The sequence below is a fragment of the Bombus pascuorum genome, chromosome 8 (assembly GCF_905332965.1).
Source record: "Bombus pascuorum chromosome 8, iyBomPasc1.1, whole genome shotgun sequence".
NCBI classification, from domain to species: domain Eukaryota; kingdom Metazoa; phylum Arthropoda; class Insecta; order Hymenoptera; family Apidae; genus Bombus; species Bombus pascuorum.
Window position 1 is genome coordinate 16,373,700 of NC_083495.1, and position 21,203 is coordinate 16,394,902.

Consider the following 21,203-nt stretch of genomic DNA (forward strand, 5'->3'; position numbering starts at 1 on the left):
TTTAAAAAATGTGTAGAATTTCGTTTACTTATTTCTTCTAAGTACAAACAAGGCTTGTTGTGGTTACCTATAATTGATAAAAATAATATTCCAAAATAAATATGTAGATATTACCAGATATTTATTACATATCGTATTAAAATAGTTGATATTAATTCTATACTTTTCATTTTATAATTGTATGAAGATAATATCTATGTTAATATTAATTAAAGCTATTTCATACGTACAAATAGAAGGATAATAGTGTGAAATTTCAGTTAAGAAATGGTTATCCTTATCCATTATATGTAATTCATTCATCTATGCAGAGAATGCAGTATACATACACACACATTCAACAGGTGATTGTGGTAGGAGAAAAGAAGCGCGAATTGGGGACTAAAAAAAGGTAGCGCCTCGCCGTTCAGTAAGAATTAGTGACGACGACGGGAATGACTGAATGTCTTTCAGTCACGTAGTCACGTTTGTCATGGCGTATGTGTAACAGTTCCTTTGATCGGCGTGTAGTGTTGCGTTTTATTGTGATTTAACAATATTAGTAAAATAAATATTACAATTCTTTATACAAGGTTTATTATGTGTGTATGGGAATAGATTAAACGGAAAGCAATTTTTTATTTTAACATGAAAAATCGTATTAACAAAGAGTAACATAGCTTTGTGAATATTGATCGACAAATTGGCGGGATATTATTGTGCGTTTTACGATCTTAGAAAAGATACGACTGAAATAGGTTAGTCTCATTGTGCCATCATGCAATAAATGAAACGCGTGATGTATGTAAGTGATTTATACTAGTTGTAAGTACAATTATTTATTTTGTTATTTAATGTTAATATTTATTCGAGTTTTATTATTATTTGAATATATTGAATGAAAATATGAATTTTTAAGTGTATTTTAATGTACTAAAATGTTAAAAGTTATATTCTACTTTAATTATAATTCAATACTTACACGAAATTATACTTTTATCAATTAATCAACATATAATATTGACTTGTTTTAAAATTCGAAATATTTAACAAATTTTTTAATTATTCAATGTTTTTGGAATATGTAATATATCTACAATGTACATACAATCCTATAATCCTATTCCAACAAAGTACATAAAATATGATGCAATACAGAAACAGAACAATATGCGAACAGAATAATATATATATATATATATTATTCGGATAATCGTATGCTGCCCTTCTTAATTATTAGACTGATGCACTATGTGACATCGTGCGAAATAAAAATATAAAGATAGATTAGTTAAGAAAAAAAATTGGAAAATATATATTAGAAAATAATAACTTGTAACATTAAAAAATTTGATTTCCAATTCAAATAACTAGTTAATCTTATGTGACATAAAATAGTAAAATTTTTATAAATTTGTAATTTCATAAAATTTCGTTTAAAATTGAGTTACAATAATGTCATATGTTAGTTTTTAATTTCAGCTTTTAAAGTTATTAAATTTCATCTTCGTGTATTATTCATAGCTTTCTTTTTTAATTAAAATGTAATATTCTTACATTTAAAGGATCAGTAGAAAATAATACAATAATATAATCTATTATAGTATCCGATGAATTTCTAATAAATATTTCAGTTTCTTATATATTTAGTTAAATAACTTTATCAAATGCTTGAAAGTACACATTTAATGTAAATGTATATATATATATATATATATATAATATGACAATTACAACATTAATATCATATAATTCACTGAATTTAAGTGGTATTAACTTTATCAATAACGTAAAAAGCGAATGTACATTGTAGATTATCTTCATGTCAATCTTGCTAATCAGATTACATACAGACATACGTATTTGGCGGCATATTTTTAAATATTCTTTGTGTTTGTTCTCAATCTTAGTTTCTCTACATATAATATCTGATATTACATAACTCTGAGTAATTCTATTATGATTAAATATAGAATTCAGATATATAGCGATAGTGGTGTTTTTTTTCAGCATCTCCGTGAAAACTTATGATTTCGAAGTCCAGAAGAAGAGTAAAAAGAATCGCTGTTACTAATATCTGACATTTGCGTGAACATGATGTAATACAAGTGAACCAATAGTTTACAAAATTGATTAAATTGATGATATCCTCCAGAGTAATTTGACGCGAAAATTTCTTGCTTGTTATTACAAAATTGTTATTGATAGCGATTAAAAGCATTATTAATAACCGCCAATTGCAAATACAGATACGGTTTATAATTTAAAAAACTAAAAACATCGAATTGTCGTTCATATATCAGTGACCAATTCTACAAACAAAATGGGTCTATTCCGGAAGGTCAATGGTAAGTACTTTGCAATTTTAAAATTCTTAAAAATCTAAAAATCTTAAAATTTCACAGTCTTGTACATTGGAAATGTTTATTCGTATTTCTTGTTATTCCCTTCCCGATTTAATTTTTCATTGATTTTTCAGTAGGATTAATCAATTTATTTTCGTATTTACATAATAAACAATTAATTATATATGTGTATATATACATATTACATAAAGTTTATATACAGGGTGCTTACGCTATTAGTTCGCAGCGATAAACGATAAACATGAGGAAAAAACGAAAAGAAAAAGATAAACCATTCAAAGTGAACTACATATTTTTTTACATATATTTTTTTGCATACACTGAATCCTCTCAACATTCTACGAAAAAAGGTATTGGTGTAACATGGCCGAAAACTGGTTAATTTTAACCTATTTTAACCTATTTCTTAATAGGTTAACCTATTTTAACTTTAATTAATTAATTATTCTAACTTTTGTAGAGTATCATGAAAAATAAGGAAAGATGTAACGCAGTACTTTCCTATTTATGTTTCCTTTGTCCTACATGTGATAAATTCTACAAAATTGAAATTAAACTTAAAATATCCTTGAAACTATCTCGCTTATGTTACTGTGAAATGCATATGCATTTTTATACATGTGAAAAATATATTATCGCGAATATGTAATTCACTTTGAATCATTCATTCCTTCCCTGTTGCATTGTTTCCCATATTTATAGAAGAACGCTGAGAACTAGTAGCGTGAAAGTGAACACCCTGTATATAACCAAATATATATACGTATATATAAACTTTTTGTTTGTGTTTAAAAAGGGTCATTATATCTTGCTTCTTCTTTGTGCATATAACATAATGTGAAAATACAATTCATAGAATAATAATTAGACTGTAAAATAAACACTGAAAAGAATGTTATTAAATAATAATTAACTACGTAAGTAGTATTGTTAGGCACTTTTAGGGAAAATTAAATTTTGACGTACGAAATTACACTTTTTCGAGAAAGTACTGGCTTTTTATTAATCTTTTATTATTTTATTCTTTATTTAAAATAATAATAATTATTTTTTATTTTATCTTTGATTACTTCACTTAGTTTCGAACAAAGTTCTTAAATTCTTTCAAATAAGAATATGTAATCTGAAAATATGATATTTCTGTATCAAAATAAATTATTAACCATAAATTTATCGCACATTGATTGTTATAGTCGGTTAATTTGTAACGATATAGAAACATATGTACGTGCATAATTATATAACAATTATGTTATGCAGTAGATACTATTTTAGTGAAGTCAATGTGCACGATATGTATTTGTTACCGTCCAGAGAACCAAACAAGTGTTGATGATAACATTATTCTTATACAGAGAAGCTGATCGTATTTTGTATTTCATTAAATGCAATTTTCATCTGTTAGAAGTACCGGTGTTATTCTTAGGTATATTTTTTTCTATACAAACTGTATATTGTGATATGATATGATGAGGCTTTTTGTAAACATATGTCTCAAATACAAATATTACAAGAAATTAAAGCACGCACGTATTTTAGTTATACATATATGCATATATAATATTTCTTTCAAACGCAGAGTAAACTGATCGACAGCGATCAACTTATAGCCATAACTATTTAAATATCTTTAATCTCTACAAATTTATCACAATTTACATCGTTGTTTAGTTAATTTTTGAGCCGTTAATTTGTGTGTTTCGGTGGTAATACATATCAGCCGAACTGGAAGTTAAACGTTAATAGTGTGACACGTATCGCAAATAATGCATTGTCCATTATTTTCTATGTGCAGAGTTATAGCTTTATTGCAAATCAATAATTTCCTTTTATACATGGGACTTATTCACAAATATTGTCTTTACCTTTCAACTCATATATTTTTAATGCTATTGATATGTATACTTATAAATTTTATAAATTAAATTATTTAAGAAAAGTGTTGTTCTAGTGCTATAACAATTAACATGTTAATAATCTAATTAGCAAATTAATATTTTTAGTTCTTAAATTAGTTTCGCCATTGTGAAATTGAAAATAATTGCGATAGCTGTTGTCTTGATATAATTTAAATCTAAGCGTTACTAATTTATAGATTGGATAATTATCTGAAAAAAAAATCCTCATCGATATCACTCTGAGATATGTCATTAGGATTATATATCTGTACGTCATTCAATTTTAATTTCGCAAATATGTACACGTATGCAAGGATATATTTTGAATAACATATATCATGCTTGTGAGATTTCAAATAGGATTGAGATATGTTTGGGATATGTTGGAGGTAGATTTGGGTTAGGTTTGTGTCAGGTTTGGAAAAGCGAAAATATAACATAAGACGAGTTATTATGGGAGCATAAATTTTTGGTCGAACCAGTATCGAACATTTATGTCATTGTTGTTGAGTCATTTCTTAATAGAACGTCTATAACTTTGCTTCAAGCCATCCGCAAATGGATCAAACGCAATACCACGCGATAAATAACAGAATTTCCTATTGTTGGAAATTTTATAATAATTTAAATAAAGAACTCAGTCGATCATAGAATAAATTACGTTAGTGCGGACACTAATGCATACACCCAAAATATAGAACGTGTTTAATGCAAAGAAAGCAAATATTCTACGATATATGTACTCGTAAACAACTCTATACATAACCTCATACTTTGATAATCGAATATGTAATTGCTGATCTTCCTATCGTGGCTAAAATATTTCCAATTTCTGTTAACGATGATATAATATGAAATTTTGTATGAATTGTACTCAAACTTAACGAAACCTAATTGAAATTTACATATATGCATCTATGCATATAGTATTGACGACATTTTTGAATGTATCTATGAAAATAAAGCCAAACTATAAAGATCAGAAAAAGAAAATAAAGGCAGTTATATACATAGATAAGTAATCATGTACACATACTTGGAACATTAATTTTGATAACATATCTTAATTCTGTTAGTAAATTAAAACATATATGTTATTGTTATTTAAGTTATTATTACTATATTTTGAAATTCGTTCTGATGCTTTTATTATATTATTTATGATCGTAAATAATGTTAAATAAAATATGTAAATGATTAATTGAGAATTTATCTAAACTATGAATCATACAAATACGGTTGTCGTCAATGAGCAACGTTATGTATCGATAATTGCTATAACCTGCTATCGATAATGCTATATATGCTATAATATGCTATCGATAATGCAGTATCGATAACTGTATTTGTCATGTTTTAATAATTTCACAATATATAGGGTGTCCTAAAGTATGTGGAAGTTAGTTATAAAATCGATTCTAGACACGAAGACAATGAATATTCGTGCTCATGAATATTATTTTTCAACTCATAAACGATTCAGTTTTACGTTAGAGATATGTACATATACTGACAATCGCAGTTGACGGACTTTTCTTTCTACTTCACTCGTTCTTTGTGTTTCTCTCTCTTTTTAAAAAAACAGCGACGATAAAATTTTCACCATTACTGATTATTATTAAAATTTCATTTATTTGGCTCAGAGCGAGTGAAACAAAAAAGAAAGATTCGTCGGTTAATTTATTGACCTATGGTAGCTTTAATTTATTTATATAATTCTTTTTCATCGTTTTAACGTCTAGAATCAACGCTATAGATATTTACTTAGGCTCATAGATATATACTTAGACAACTTGTGCATAGACATGGGAAACGTACTTTAAAAATAATAGTTGTGTATTATTAGATATATATAGATAAATATATACATACGTAACTTAAAACTTTTATCAAATGCTATAACATACCGTTATCTTTTTACGTAGTAAACAAATTGATATTTATGTTTCATCCGATATTTATTATTGTTGTTGACCTTCGCATTTTCGTTATTTCTGGCAGCATAAGAACATCTACAGGAAGAAGTTGTTTGATTTTACTTGAAGAATATCGCGATGGAACATTTTTATCTCCAAGGTTATCCTTTTCAAATTTGTACAATTATCGAAATGCGTTAACAATAATGTTATTTTATTGTCATATTATTATCATTTATAAAGAAAACAAAATCTATATTAGGTATGTACCAGTGATTCTGAAACTGGCCTATTTAGATTACAATAATCTAAAATCATCTTTGCAAAGTAATAGATATTCAACCATTGGATTGAGTTGATTGTTGCATGGTTAAGTAGAATTCAGTTCATGCTTCGAACGGAACGCTTTAAATACCTCGAAACGAAAAATAAATAACATATGTCATTTTCATGATCACCGGCACATCATTAGTATATCAGCCTTCAAATGATCTTAGACAACGACAATCGTTTTATACGATGAAAAAATAGTTTTGAAGTTTATGTCGGTATAAAAATATGTAATTTAAGAGATGTACGATTATTATTAATTTCCACGTATCTTTGAACAATAAACAAATAACTATTTCATACTATAAATAAATATCAAATTTAATATGATGCATATACATTGAAATTTTCTTTGTACGCTTTTTCATATTATGAAGATGTAATCACAAACTTAATCTTTTCACCACCTTCTAAAATAAATATATTTACACAACTATCTATACTATATTACGAATGCCATTCATTTCTTCTACTTAGACGTGGAAGTAAATGTGTTATAATTAATTTGGATCTCAGTGATAAGTAATTATGAAAAGGAATGATGTTGAATGTCAAACTTTTTTGTTTGCAATACATCTTATATAAAACCAAATAATTTATTCTTCGTAACTCTCCTTCGTGTTGCCAAAATAGCGAAAGTATGTAAGCGAACAAGGATGAGCGAAATACTTCGTACATGTACATGGAAGTTATTAATATCATTACACATGGTGTTCCACTCGAAATAGATGATTTAATTACTCGCTTTAATCGCGATGAAATTAACTCGATGAATTGCAAGAAACCGTGGCAGTTTCCTATTTCCTTCCATGTAAAAGTACATATTTCCTTTTATGTAGAAACTTTCCCTATTTCCATAATATACACTTATATAGTATTTTATATATATATATTTTTTTTTTTTATATAAACAGATTATTGATTACTGAAGGTTTTCCAGATTATAGTATTTTAAGTATTCTCGTATAATATGTTGCCCAAAATCCAGCATTTTTTCTTTTGATGCAGTTACTTCTTCTTTTCTCTGGAAATTTGGCATATGCATATTTATATTTGTCGTTTATTGTACGTAAATACTACATATTTAAAATTTATTTCTGTTTGTTAAAATACTTCCAAACTCCTATAAGAGATAGAAGAAGACTCGCAAGAAATCTGGTTCGAATATTTGATCTTCGATATTCATTTTTATCTTCTTGCTTTTTTAGATGTCGCGCATTATAAAAAAAAATATTGGAAGCTACAAATGCGTATAAGAAATGGAATAGGATTCGAAACTTCAGCTTGTTCAATAATTTGTTTCTTATTATGACTGGAATTTGTTGATATGTAGGATTAATCTCTTATCTTTTGATGACAGAGTTTCCCCTTGTACTATCTTGCTACATGCGAGCAATATTTTCTTGTTGCTTTAAAAATCGCTCTTGTTTATACCTCGAGCAATGATGGGAGCTTGACACCAATCAATTGAATGGCAATTAGAAACAGAGATATGACTCAACTACGACCTTAAAGAACGTGCGCTACAGAGAAATTTATCGCGTTAATAGAATACTACTGAAAAATTGTCAAATTTCAAAGACTCGTAATTTTATTAATATTCATTCGAATTTGACGCAATAGTAAGGCGATTAAAGCTGAAACTACTTGAATTTTAATCAACTTCTTAGAATTACGGAACCTAACTATCCTTGCGATTCCGCATCAAGTTCCTTCGCAAATTATCGAAGGTGATTTTACGCGATGTTCGTCCACGACCCTATAACCTGATTGTTGAATCAAGTTCATCCGATTCTTATAGCTGCCTGGTTTTTATATTCGTATGTTTCTAACCTTCTTGGCACTTTTCCAATTCGTGCCGAATTTATCTGTGTATTTTATAACCTCTGACCAACTCCTTAACTACGAACTGAATTCATTTCGAAATTTTTTTTATTTCATCTTGTTGACATCTGGATATTTCACAAAGTCTTTGCAAAAGTTTCATTCCCCGGCTACTTTCCTCATTAATATCAAGTTTGTCTGCACATAAGTATGTAATTCCATTCTAGCGTCTCTTTGATTTCGCATCAGGTTTTATCCTCGTTTTTATATAATACTTCAAAGAACTACGTGACTCTCGTCATGTTTGTCGGTGTGTATTACTAAGAAACTGATGAACCTCTTGCGTTGCTTACCGAAGGAAAACCTTCTTATTCATCAAAGTACTAATATTCACAGTTTCTCTTAAACTAGCTTATGAATATCGTCTTTATATACGTACGTTACAACTTTGGAAATTGAAAGACTTCTCCAATATTTTTTATTTGTAAATTATTTATAACGTAACGACCGTTTAGGCGTGAAAAGATAACGTATACGATGGATTATTACTAAAATTATTGCTGCGAATATTTTACGTACTTACATCACCTACTGTAATCACGAAGTCTTTATAAGAAAACAGCCAGTGATATTGATGAGCCAGAATGACGGAGACATCCCTGTTCCTATCTACATGATACTGAAAGATCGCATATTGTACACGCATATTGTACACTTCTTATATATTCTTCTACCTTTTCCGATGAGAATTCCACGAATTACTACCTCTTTCTAAGCTCAGATAGATATCTGCATATCAATCAAATGAAAAACAGAGAGACTACTTTTCACTTTCTGGGAACAAACTTCCAGAGCCTATATGTAGATTCCCATTGAGAAATGAAGATGGTGTTGAACGTCAAGAATTGAGAATCAAGATTACGCGAAGACGTGGTAGTATAGGTCACTGGATTGATCTTAATCTCAGCTATAACGCTGTGATGATAAAAGCATACATATAGTCCTATTTGAAAAAAGAAACATCGATGATCGTAAAATGTAGAAGAAAAACGACCTTAAAAAGATGTCACGTCTGCCATCATTGTTTGCTTCTGACGTTTTTTTTATTATCGATAGTAAATGAGATATTTGTGGTGCTCGAGTTATATGGAACGTATCGAGTTATCGTTCTGTATATCTCGATTACGCACCAATCGATAATAATATAGATATCTCGTTATTGTATATTTAAAATACTAAGCAGCCTGAATAGAAATTCCATTATAGCATTTAATTCATTCATAACATTTAAATTGTAAATAAAATTTCCTAACTCTGACGTTTTTATCAAACAAAATATACATATGTACATATATTTCAGACAGAATACCGAGGAGAGCGATTTTAGGTGCGATGATGTTCTTAGCTTGTATGTTTTCATACATGATTCGTACAAATTTGTCCATTACCATTGTTGCTATGGTAAATGCAACTAGTAAAAGTGGAGCAAGTGGTCCAGCATGTTCTGCTCCCATCGCCATTAATAGCAGTAATAGTACTTACAAACCTACTGTACTTCCAGACGTAAGTACTTTTTTAATTACACATACAACAAAATATTTAGCATATTCCATAGCCAGAACAGCTTTTATATTGTGCATTGTATGACAAATTATTTTATACGAGAAGCGCATGGTATACATAGTACGTTATTATCAAATATTTAGATATAAGTAAAATCATTTTTTCTGCTTCATCGTCAAGTAAACTAAACTTAAAGATGTTTTAAATTTACTGAATATACTTGTACAGTTCTTTATTGTTATCAACGTTAAAAGCGTGGAAAATTTAATCTTATCTATACACCCGTTAGCGGTTATTTTGTTTACACAAACAATTAGATACATTTTCTTTTTTTTATGGACGTGTTTGGTAAACATTACTATTACATACTGCTTTCTTGAGTCATATGCAATAACATTTTTATAACCAATTAATTATGTTTTATCAAAGTGTTGACTTCTTATAAAAATGTAAAGAATGAAAATCAATCATTTTACACATGCACAATTTTCAAAGGAATTAATTAACTTTCTAGATTTATGACAGTTACTATATATATATGCCAAAAATATCGTGGAAATCGCTTGAGGCAAAAACAAGCAACAACCATTGAAAGATGTTAATTTTCAACATTTTCCAACATTTTTAACCATTTGCAGCTCATAGTAATGTTAGCCGATCCCGGCAAAACTTTCAATATATATATAACTGATATAAATGTACAAAACGTATTGTTTAAATTTTTATTACAGGCTCAGATAAAAACGTTGTAAAAGATGACCTTTACCGTCTTTTTCGCGATTCCGATCAACTACAATCTTTTCAAAATCTTTTTCACGCATCATTTAATAAACTAATTCTTCTAATTTTTCAAAGAAATTCAAGTAGTTTAGTTTTAGTTCTAGTTTTAGTTAGGTTTAGTTTTAGAGAGTACCCACGCTTTATATAAATGTCAACACACAAATGTCTTCACGCAAATTAGGATTCTTACATGTATGTACGATCTTGTTATAATTTTTCAAAAAGGTATGAACACAAATGTGAAATTTTCTATGCATAGTTCAACAAAAATACAAAAGATCATCGAATTCTAAGACACAGGGTGCTAAAATAACGAAGAAAAGAATGTAATGTTGAACGATAAAATAGAGAGATTAACTATGTCTGGTCTTAACTGTTTTTCATATTATGTTGATTGGATGTAAATGAATGAATTGCACTGGTAGAAAATGCGTAAAAAAGAAGAGATACTAAAAAAAGGATAGCGTAATGGTTTAAAGTGTAAAACGTAAAGGATTGCATCTATGGAAAATTCTTTCTGTTGTTATGAACTATTAGTTTTAGGATTAATTATGTTTAATATGTGTATTTTTATTTAGAAATTTGTATTCTTGTTTTGCGTAATACTTTTGTTTAGAATTGCTAACTACTAATCAAAATTTTGTAAAATAAGAATATAACGGTAATTTCATTAAATTGTTTGTTATTTGCTATCCACTAGATCAATACCATATTTTCATCTTACAGTATGGTGAACGATATGAGTGGAATCAGCATATACAAGGTCTTTTACTTTCTGGCTATTTTTACGGAGTTATCCCAGCAAGTGTACCTGCTGGTCTTTTAGCTGAAAGATACGGAGGTTCGAAAGTAGTAGCGTAAGTATAGTTTCCAATTATATGTATATTTACGATATATGTACGTATACTTTATTATTTCGCGTTAGATTTTATAATTCTTTTATTTTTTGTGTAACCTTTTAATATAGATTTGCAACGCTAATACCTGCAGTACTAAACCTTTTGATGCCTTGGGCTTCTGGTATACATTATGGTTTAGTGTTTACACTTCGTTTTTTGATGGGCTTCTTTGGAGTAAGTCACTCACTAAATTATTTATCATTTATAAATTACTGTTTTTCCATTTTCATTAAATTTATTACTAAATAAGATAGTTTTATAGAAGCGTACATAAAATTTTTATTACGAAGATATTTCATCTATACTTTATCACCTGAAATATTTTGCTCTATTTAACATTTCATGAAAAGCCTCCCCACAAATGTTGAATATGTAGTTTTATTTATGAAATTCAACATAGATAGTATTCGAATGCTACAAAATATTCATGTTTCTTTATAAATACATTTTAACATTGAATGTATAAGAATATGAATAAGAAATATGTAATATTCAATTCTTGAACTCTTGACTTGGACATCTTAAAGACGCTTCTAAGGCGTCGAGTTTTATCTTTGAAAAGTCTGCTATACATTATAATACAAAACAGTACGATTATCGACGTCATGTGAACGTCTATTCACTATTAAAATATTACTTAAATAAAATGGCTTTGTGTTGTATGAATAATGCATATATCAATAATTTAGAGATTTAAACTAGACAGAAAATTTTGTTCATACGAGCTTTGACAACTGAAGACTGGCTATTATTAGATAGGCAGTCTAGACAGTTTTCTATATAAAAAAACAGAGTTTAAATCTTATTAACTCTACTAACCGATTAGAGCTACGTTTAATATATACTGGTTTCTATAGAACTATGGAATTTTTGTAGAAAACATTTTTTATGAAATTTTAATTGTAGCAAAGATATTTTAGGTGATAAATCCTTTGTATATTCAGCTGATCATAAAAGATTTCATTGTGTGTTTATTATTATTATTAATCACGTGCAATAATGTAATCAAGATAATTTTTTACTATTAAACTAAATTCATAGGCAGCTGTTTATCCTGCTCTTCATGCAATGATTGCAAGATGGGTTCCTCCTAGCGAGAAGGGTATATTTGTATGGACGATGCAAGGTATTTACATAAAAGTTAAATACAAAAGTAATAAATTCAACATAATATAATACGAGATATCGTTTTTCAGGTGGACCTTTTGGAACTGTAGTCACGTTTACATTATGTGGCCAAATAATTAGTGCTTTTGGTTGGAAAGCTGCATATTATGTTACGAGTGTTCTTATACTGATTTTTTATGCTTTATGGGTTTTTCTTATATATGATACTCCTGATCTTCATCCAAATATCACAGAAAGTGAAAAAGCTCACATCAAAGAACAAATAGGTACTTCTGTATCTAAACAGAAAGTAAGTATAAATTAAAAAATTTTAAATTAAGTTATTATATTCGGTTATTATATTTTTTTTTCTATACAATATTAGTGCTATATATATTTTATTATATATATAATTAAATATTCATGTCGAACTACAGGTAAAATTACCAGTGAGAGCTGTTGCTACATCAGTACCGTTCATAGTTCTGTTATGGGCTCATTTTGCAAACATGTGGGGTATATACTTCATCGCTACAAACGGGCCAAAGTATACATTGGAAGTTCTTGGTTTTAATATGAAATCGGTATACTCTCTTGTTTATGTATTGTTTAAAATGATTTTGTATAACTTGAATTAAAGTTAATTTAATTATATCTAGGGAGGGTCAATTACAGGATTACCTTATATAGCAAGACTTGGCGCTGGTGTATTGTTTGCTGCAGCTGGTGATTATGTTCGAAAGAAAAATATTCTTACTTTAAAATGGATTAGAAAAATATTTATGATTTTCTGTAAGTAAATTTAGATGGAAATTGCTTTGATAAATTTTATATAATAACGATAAATAAATAAAATTTCTTGTTTAATAGCACATATGGGTCCTGCGTTTGCTTTGATTATAATGACGTACGTTGGTTGTGATGCAATAACTGCAATCGTTATGTTAATAGTAGCACTAACTTTTAATGGAGCTGCATGCCAGACCAGTTTACAAAATCATCAAGATCTCGCACCGAATTTTGCTGGTTCTTTGTATGGTATTATGAATACTTTTGGCAGTTTTGCTGGATTTATTATTCCACCAGTTATTGGCGTTTTAACAAATGAAAGGGTATGGATAAATCAAATATAAAATTTTTAATACTTCATTATAGTCGAACAAGTTATATTTGAATAGTTAAGAAAATTTCTAAATTTAAATCTAAATTCTAAATGTAAAATTTCTTATTTACTATTTCTTTTTAATAGAATGGAGTAGAAGAATGGCGTGTTATGTTCTGGATTTCGTCAGCAGTTTTTACATCTGCAACAATACTCTTTTGGTTATTTGGTTCGGCAGAAATTCAACCATGGAATGATTTAAGTCAGCAGAAAGTACCGACGATTCCTGATGAAGAAACACGAATGACTGAAATACCGACTAAAGAATCACGCATGGAAGAAGAAGAAGACAATGAATATAAAGCATCATTATAATTAAAAAATTGTATCTTTAAAGAAGATAATACTATATTCATTTTTATTAATTTATTTAATACAACATGAACTGCATTAATATATCTGATCATTTCATAAGCAGTATGAATATTACGTTTTCTGAAAAGGATAGGTCAGCGATTATTAGTAATCAATACACTGTCATTTGCTTGTCAATTTGTTGATCTCTCTTTTAATCATTTTTTATTGTATTATTACCAACTTTTTGTAAAATACTCGATTATTCCTTCAATGCTCTAATAATACATTGAAAGTATGCATACTTGACCAAATAAATGCTTATAATATAAATCTTAACAATAAGCGTATTAAAACTATACAATTTAATGTGATTCATATGCATATATATTTATGTGAAAAATTTATATAGCATTATCTACTTATATACGATATTGTCAATTTATATTACAAATCTTTGTAACATATTAGCGACGCTAATATTTTCTGGAACATTATAAATTTATATGAATACCTTTAAAGAATTTTTACTGTAATTAGTTAAAGAAGTTGATTCTTCCAAAATTGAGATAAATTATTAGTTAAAAATGTTAAGATCTAAGTACTTGCAGTCACTTGTATCAAGGAAAATGGCTAATTGTTCAAATATTCGTCAAAGATTCGGAGCTTCCAAGGATAGGTGCCATGCGTTCCTCACGAGTTGTTTTGCCAGAAGATATTCTCGTTTTTCTCATATCATGGCTAATTCCTTAGAAAAAAAGTGACTAACTAGCGATTATTTGACTTCGTTGTTTCAACATTGCTTCTTTAACTTATTGTAACGAATTAATGATATGTGAGAAGTACAAAGCTCTCTGTCCTGAGTGTACAGTAAATAATTTTATATCCTAATTATCCCAAAAGTGATGTCATTTTAAATACAAAAATAGTTAAAAATATTGGATTTTTTACATTAGTAGAATATTCAAACATCGTACTAGACTATCTATTAAAACTTAAGAAATACTCGACTACATTTCTTAATTTCGTGCCAAATCGAATTAGTTTTAATGTAAGTCATAGTATGTACTTATCGTGAATACAACAGTATCATAATCTTAATACTATTTCCAGCGTTTTGAATGCATTGCATGAATGAAATTTTATTAATACTAACGTACAACTTGTTATGTCACGTACACTATATATTATTCCTAAACCATTTATATATCTACATGTTTGTGAACTTAATATCATTCACATTGATCCTATTCTGTTGGTCGTGCTCCCCATCTATCCGTCGCTTCCTGTACCTCTTTTTCATATATCATCGATATATTCGCAGACCTTAACATTGAGATTTTTTAACATCTCTGATTTCTCTTCCTCTACTCTTTTCGCCTTTATCGTGCCAATAGTATTATTCTTTTGCCGTTTCTCGTCGATGTTTTCTCTTCTATCGATCATTTATAAATAGATTAAACTTGACGTTAAAAACTCTTCCGTTAGTCCTTACTACGAGTTGACTATCATTACCGTTCTATATACATATATATTCTTCTTATGTATAAATGCTTATCTCATCTTATGCACATCTTTTTCCTCTTCAGTTTATTGTTTATCAACGCGTTGAGTACGAAGATATGATCCCTCGTTCCTGTTTTCGTTGGAAAAGCCGCTTGATTCTCTCTCAAGATCCTGCTTCTCTCTATTCACTTTCTTAGCCTCGTATTCAGCACTGTTCCCAAGCGCTTATAACACACACATTATAAATATTGTTTATAAAACCACAAATATAAAATGTACAGCTGTAAATAAAAGCATGAATGTGTTAGCACCATGAGAACTGCCAATATCAATATACAGAAGTATATATGACTTGACTTTATACAAAAAAACGTAGCACGAGCAATATATTTATATAATATTTAATTTATATATAGTCTACAATGTGCGATATTGAAAATTATAGAAATAGATCTTTTTACACATGTGTGTATTTCATTATAATTAATTTAAAAATCATATACAAGATATAGCTATACGTAATTTGTATAATTATCTTTGTGTTAGGTTTATGTTACAATATCATGCAATTACTGAATGTATTATATTATATGTATATAATTGTATTGTGATGTGCATAGCTTGCCCTGAGGATACTTTAATAATAGTGTATGCGCATTTATTTTTGTCAAATAAACGTTCTAAAAGTGTATTAATTATTGTAACGTATGTATATACATTTAATTGTTATCATGGGAATATGCGGTAATTATTTTGTTAATTGTTGCAATTATCAGGTACGAGTGTCTTGAGAGAGATATATAGGAACAATTTTTAAACCGTCTCCATGTGATTTCATAGGAATGCGTGAAGAGGTGTGGTTGATATAAGTATTTGTATCGGGGAGATGTAACTTTGAAAAAGTTTTATAGGTTTGTTGCGTGCAAGAGATATTTTGTCCGGTCATTTTATTACTTATGTTATTTATACTTAAACATGCATTGCAAGTTGATTTAGTACACGCGTCTTCGTTCCTCGTAAACGAATAATTTTTCAAAGTCTGTTGCGAGGAAGTAATATAGTTTTCTTGGGTACAAAATGTATTTTTTAATATTTGTAAGGCGTTTGCTGCTTGGGAAGTTAATGTACTATGGTTGCTGGAAGAAGGCGGGCAAATTGGTTGATCTAGCAAAGTTACAATTGTCTGACTCGAGCTACTCACAGATTCTGCAAAGTATAACGTAATATATAGTCAGTCTTGAGAAGGCAGATAAAAATAAGTAAAATAAAATTATGATAGCTTTACCTTTTATCGAACATGCTTTCATCATCGTGGCATCCGTTACATAAGACCATTCATTAACAGATTCTAAACGATAATAAATATATAAATGCAAATAAACATATATTTTGTACGAAATATTGTAATATTTACCTTGAGGTCTAATCTCTTTGTCACCTTGTAAGAATACACAGATTGTATGACGAGATTCTCCGCACGAACCTATCGGGGGAAGTTGTAGGCGAGGTTTGAGCTTTGTTTTTGAAGGGCAAGGTGGTTGAAGATTTTCATCTTTTTCAGTCATTTTAGTCACGATATAACAGGGTTTATACGCTAGCAATATATCTTGTGTACGAAGTATCTTAATTTCCTCTTTTGGAACACTTTCTACTTCTTGATCATTCAAACACCATTGACACATCGATTGTCTTCTACAGACAGAACATAGAACTTCCTTCGATTTTTTTATTTTCTTGACTTCCGAAATTGCAGCTATACTTGTTTGCGTAGAAATTGTTTCCGTTTCTTTCTTTGTCATCGACTCAAGAATTTTCTTCTTTCTTGTAGCCAATATTTGATCTATCGACTTACCTGAAACGCATTGTCGAAATGTTATTAATCACGAGCAATGAGGTACACGATCGAGTTAAATAAATGCTTTTAATATTTTGCACATTCTTATATCTTAAATGTAAACCTATCGATGTTCGGATAATAGCGTGCCTATCTTATTTCAATATAAGATATCTTTTTACAACCTTATAGAGGGTGTTTCAAATTTTAATGATCAAACTTCACCAGTATGTTCTATGAGTAGAAATATTAGGGGGTCTACCTACGTTTGTATTAGGACATAGGAAAATAGTACTATCTATTTTCTTAATTACGCTCTCAAAAATATTAATTTTCATAAAAATCTGCAATCTAATAATAAAACCTTCCAAGTTTGATACTAACGCTGTGCTTGCTTCTGCAGTTCCATAAGTTTTACGATAATAATCATTGCTCGCTGAAGAATTCCCTTCAAAATGATTTTAACGGTATGAATGGCATTTTCAGATACAATGTTGCAGGTCATTTCCAACAAATTGTCCATCAGAGGTATGACGATAATCGATGCTTCTAGGGGGTCCACTACCATATCGAGTTTCAATTTTCTCAACACGTCTTCCTCTTTCTCATCGTCTAACTTGTACGTAGCTATGGTTTGTATAATTTGTTCCTTCATGGGATACCTAATCCTTCCGGCACACTTGTCAACGATTTCATCTATTATATCGTCTATTATGATCCTAACGTCGATTCCTTTGGAAATACAATCGTCTAAGTAACTTGAAATCATTTTCTTCGTTTCCCAATAATCCGTTAAAAGCATCGTGTTAGATTGTTTCGGTTCGCAACTCAAACCTGTCTGTACTTCACTATCTATGACGAAGATTTTCGTACGATTGTTATATTTGATATAAGTTTGCGTCGCTTTATCAGACGTCTCGGCTTGTGCTTGACTCGTCGGATCGTCTATCCAAAATGCACGCGCTAGTAGAAAATTTAAAATCTCAGTAATTTCCACTTCTGTTTCCTCTTCGGCGCTAACTTTGGACTCGAACACCTCGCGTTCTTCATCCGTGACGTCCATGGACAGTTGTTCCATCACAACATCATGCGGTGTTTCGGGATGGAAGCTAAGAATAGTTGCTGCCACATTGCTTCTCTTTAATTCGGGCATGGGGCCTTCCTTCATTGACGCTGCATACACAAAATGTCTCTTAACAGTTACAATTCAGAAAATGTCCATCTCTTTGTTTAATGCGTATATGAAGATATTTCCTTCATTAACGCTGCATACACAAAATGTCTCTTAACAGTTACAATTGAGAAAATGTTCATCTCTTTGTTTAATGCGTATATGAAGATATTTCCCCCGTGATGAATAGTATCATAATTATTGCAATTACTTTGCGCGAATAGTAAATTAAATATACAGGGTGTCCCATTTTACTTGACCCATACAAATATCTGCTAAACCATACGTGAAAGTGTATCGAATGGAACTTGTTCTATTTCAAGAGAGACGTCTTATGACGACTACCGGATTTGCCTAGGTGGAGCGTTTTGGGGAGGGGCACAAGATGCGTCCCTCGAAACAAAGTAAGTTTTATTTGAAACACTTTTTCGAATAAAACTGTATTGTTTAGGAAATAGTTACGTGGGTCGATTAAATTTAAACACCCGGTACATCGTTAAGCTTCAATGGAACAATAACATTAGATTCTAATTTATTTTTTTATCCGAATATATAAGAAAAGTTATGTAGTTGCAACCAAGAGCCTATACCTAGATTTCGCATTAAAATTAAACAGCACCTCAATATCTTCTTGCTGTTGATGAACACGCGAAGAGAAGAATTTAGTAATCGTATTTTCTAAATATGATCTAACTCGTTTAGATAATTAATTTCATTTGCTTCGAATACCTTGCGGTATCTGATAAGGTTAATCACGATAATAATGACGTAATTTTTCAAATAGCAAGAAGAAATTACTCAAAGATACAAATTTTTCTGTAAAATTAAAATAAAGATCGTCTTCGTCTTTTTAAATTAAATACTGAAATTTTTTATTTTTACGGTATTCAAGGTATGAAAGAAATGTCAAACGAATAATAATAGAGAGCAGCGAGACATACTCATAATATCCTTAAAGTATTTTAAAGGCGGACATGGCGTGCTCATGTATATCGTTTGCGAGGCTTCGTCCCGATATTCGATAGAAATGTGCACAACTGGTATTCCTTGTAGATACGTTTGACTTTCTGCATCCTCTTTCGACCTCTCTTTAATACGGACCTTTGGTTCTTCCGGTTCTTCTATTTCTTCCGATTCTTCTGGTTCTCCTGGCTCTTCGTCTTTCGTTTTTTTAGAATCTACAAATTGTTTGTGAGTAAACGATCTATATACAATATTATCAGGATCAAGGACTAAGTGTTTGTCCGGTGTTGACGACACGGTCGCTGTATCCAAAATTTCCCTTAACGTCGCATCGTCTTCTGGGGTTACCGTGATAAGAGTTTGAGCCCAAGCATCATCTTCCGAAGTCATCTAATATATGAGAATACGAAAAGACATCGATCATCTAGTTGATAAAATTTCAAGAAAAAAGTAGAAGTCTTTACGTACTTAATCTTGCCAATGTTTGGGAATTTCTCGATTTTATATTAATAGCTCGATTTTTCTATCGCGTTAACAAAAAAGACAAATCTTTTATGCACATTAACAATGACTCTTTCATATCCTTGTCAAAGGTACGATTGGGTCGAAAGTAGTCAGAATAGAATATTTTACGTTAATTTTATTGACAATTTAGACACTTAATTAAGAAATGAATTATGAAAATTATGTGAAATTAAAATTACGAAGAGATGTAATAGTTGATATTTCCGAAAATATTACAAGTGTGCAGTACTTACTCTGATAAGAAATTAAATTACTATTATCTCCAATGTAATTTGGTGTCAACGAACAAATACACTTATTAGTCCGAGATGTCATCTCAGATTTCCGATAAAAACTATCCGAGGGTTAAATAAGTTATTTGAAAATGTTGTTATTGGAATTTTGCATATTAAAAGGTTATACAGATCCTGTGATATGTAAAAAAAACAATGATATTCAACCTGAGATAGTATACAATATGTATAAGATACATACACAGTGATAATAGAAAAACCTAATTTGACAGAAAAAGGAAGTTATTTTGTTGAAAATGACAACGTGAGTTCGCGCTCGCCATCCATATGCATATGCGCTAGTTACAATAAATAGTAACTAGAACATAGTTCTATATATAATCGATAGATTTAATCGATAGGTTTAAGATGTTCTTTTGCGTTTATCCCTAGTCCATGTAAGAAACTGCAATAAAGGTTTTTCGGCTCAGAACGATGTGATAGATTTATCCAAAGAATAAAATAATAGCTACTGTGATCCTACCTCTGAATACAGAAATAACAACACATTTTTTATGCAAGAAAATGAATAAAAACATTTATCATTAACATTTAACATTTATCATAAACATTTATTTATTTATTTACACTATCAAGCGAAAAGATAGGTAACCGCATGTCTCAGTCAACGCTTCTATTCTGATTCTTAATGGAACGAAAAACCGTAAATAGCGAGGGATATCAACAAACTATCGTGCGAATGATTTTATTGCTGGCTTGTCGCATAATGTATTCTATTTGCTTGAAATAAAAATATTAAATCTCTATTAACATCATATATAGATGGGATAGGTCTTTGATCTTGGTAAAAATA

General features: G+C 29.6%; 2 protein-coding genes across 5 annotated transcripts; one reads left to right on the top strand and one right to left on the bottom strand.

The window, feature by feature from the left end:
- Positions 1–411: 411 nt before the first annotated feature.
- LOC132909899 (sialin-like) lies at positions 412–16,315 on the top strand. Of its 4 annotated transcripts, XM_060965119.1 has the most exons (12): positions 412–801; positions 1,974–2,135; positions 2,229–2,327; positions 9,674–9,876; positions 11,383–11,513; positions 11,624–11,729; positions 12,597–12,681; positions 12,752–12,972; positions 13,100–13,246; positions 13,322–13,454; positions 13,533–13,774; positions 13,912–16,315. In XM_060965119.1, exons 3-12 carry the CDS (start codon positions 2,303–2,305, stop codon positions 14,137–14,139), a joined length of 1,521 nt encoding a protein of 506 aa, XP_060821102.1. In that variant the 5' UTR covers positions 412–801; positions 1,974–2,135; positions 2,229–2,302; the 3' UTR covers positions 14,140–16,315. The 4 variants fall into 4 exon arrangements, with proteins under 4 accessions (XP_060821102.1, XP_060821100.1, XP_060821099.1 ...); XM_060965117.1 differs by having other exon boundaries at positions 412–804; positions 1,990–2,327; XM_060965116.1 differs by having other exon boundaries at positions 1,974–2,327.
- On the bottom strand, positions 16,077–20,898 carry LOC132909917 (uncharacterized). Its single transcript, XM_060965146.1, has 7 exons — positions 20,558–20,898; positions 20,351–20,451; positions 19,571–19,982; positions 17,843–18,631; positions 17,039–17,476; positions 16,910–16,972; positions 16,077–16,830 (listed from the first exon to the last, which is right to left on the bottom strand). Exons 3-7 carry the CDS (start codon positions 19,980–19,982, stop codon positions 16,397–16,399), a joined length of 2,136 nt encoding a protein of 711 aa, XP_060821129.1. The 5' UTR covers positions 20,351–20,451; positions 20,558–20,898; the 3' UTR covers positions 16,077–16,396.
- Between the last annotated feature and the right edge of the window lie 305 nt (positions 20,899–21,203).

Coding starts and splice junctions, on each gene's coding strand:
- LOC132909899 (XM_060965117.1), top strand. CDS start 2,303: ATGGGTCTATTCCGGAAGGTCAATG. Junction 9,877..11,382: donor AACCTACTGTACTTCCAGAC/GTAAGTACTTTT, acceptor TTCATCTTACAG/TATGGTGAACGATATGAGTG. Junction 11,514..11,623: donor GGAGGTTCGAAAGTAGTAGC/GTAAGTATAGTT, acceptor CTTTTAATATAG/ATTTGCAACGCTAATACCTG.
- LOC132909917 (XM_060965146.1), bottom strand. CDS start 19,982: ATGACTTCGGAAGATGATGCTTGGGCTCAAACTCTTATCACGGTAACC. Junction 17,477..17,842: donor ACTGCAGAAGCAAGCACAGC/GTTAGTATCAAA, acceptor AATGCGTTTCAG/GTAAGTCGATAGATCAAATA. Junction 16,973..17,038: donor CAAAGAGATTAGACCTCAAG/GTAAATATTACA, acceptor ATTATCGTTTAG/AATCTGTTAATGAATGGTCT.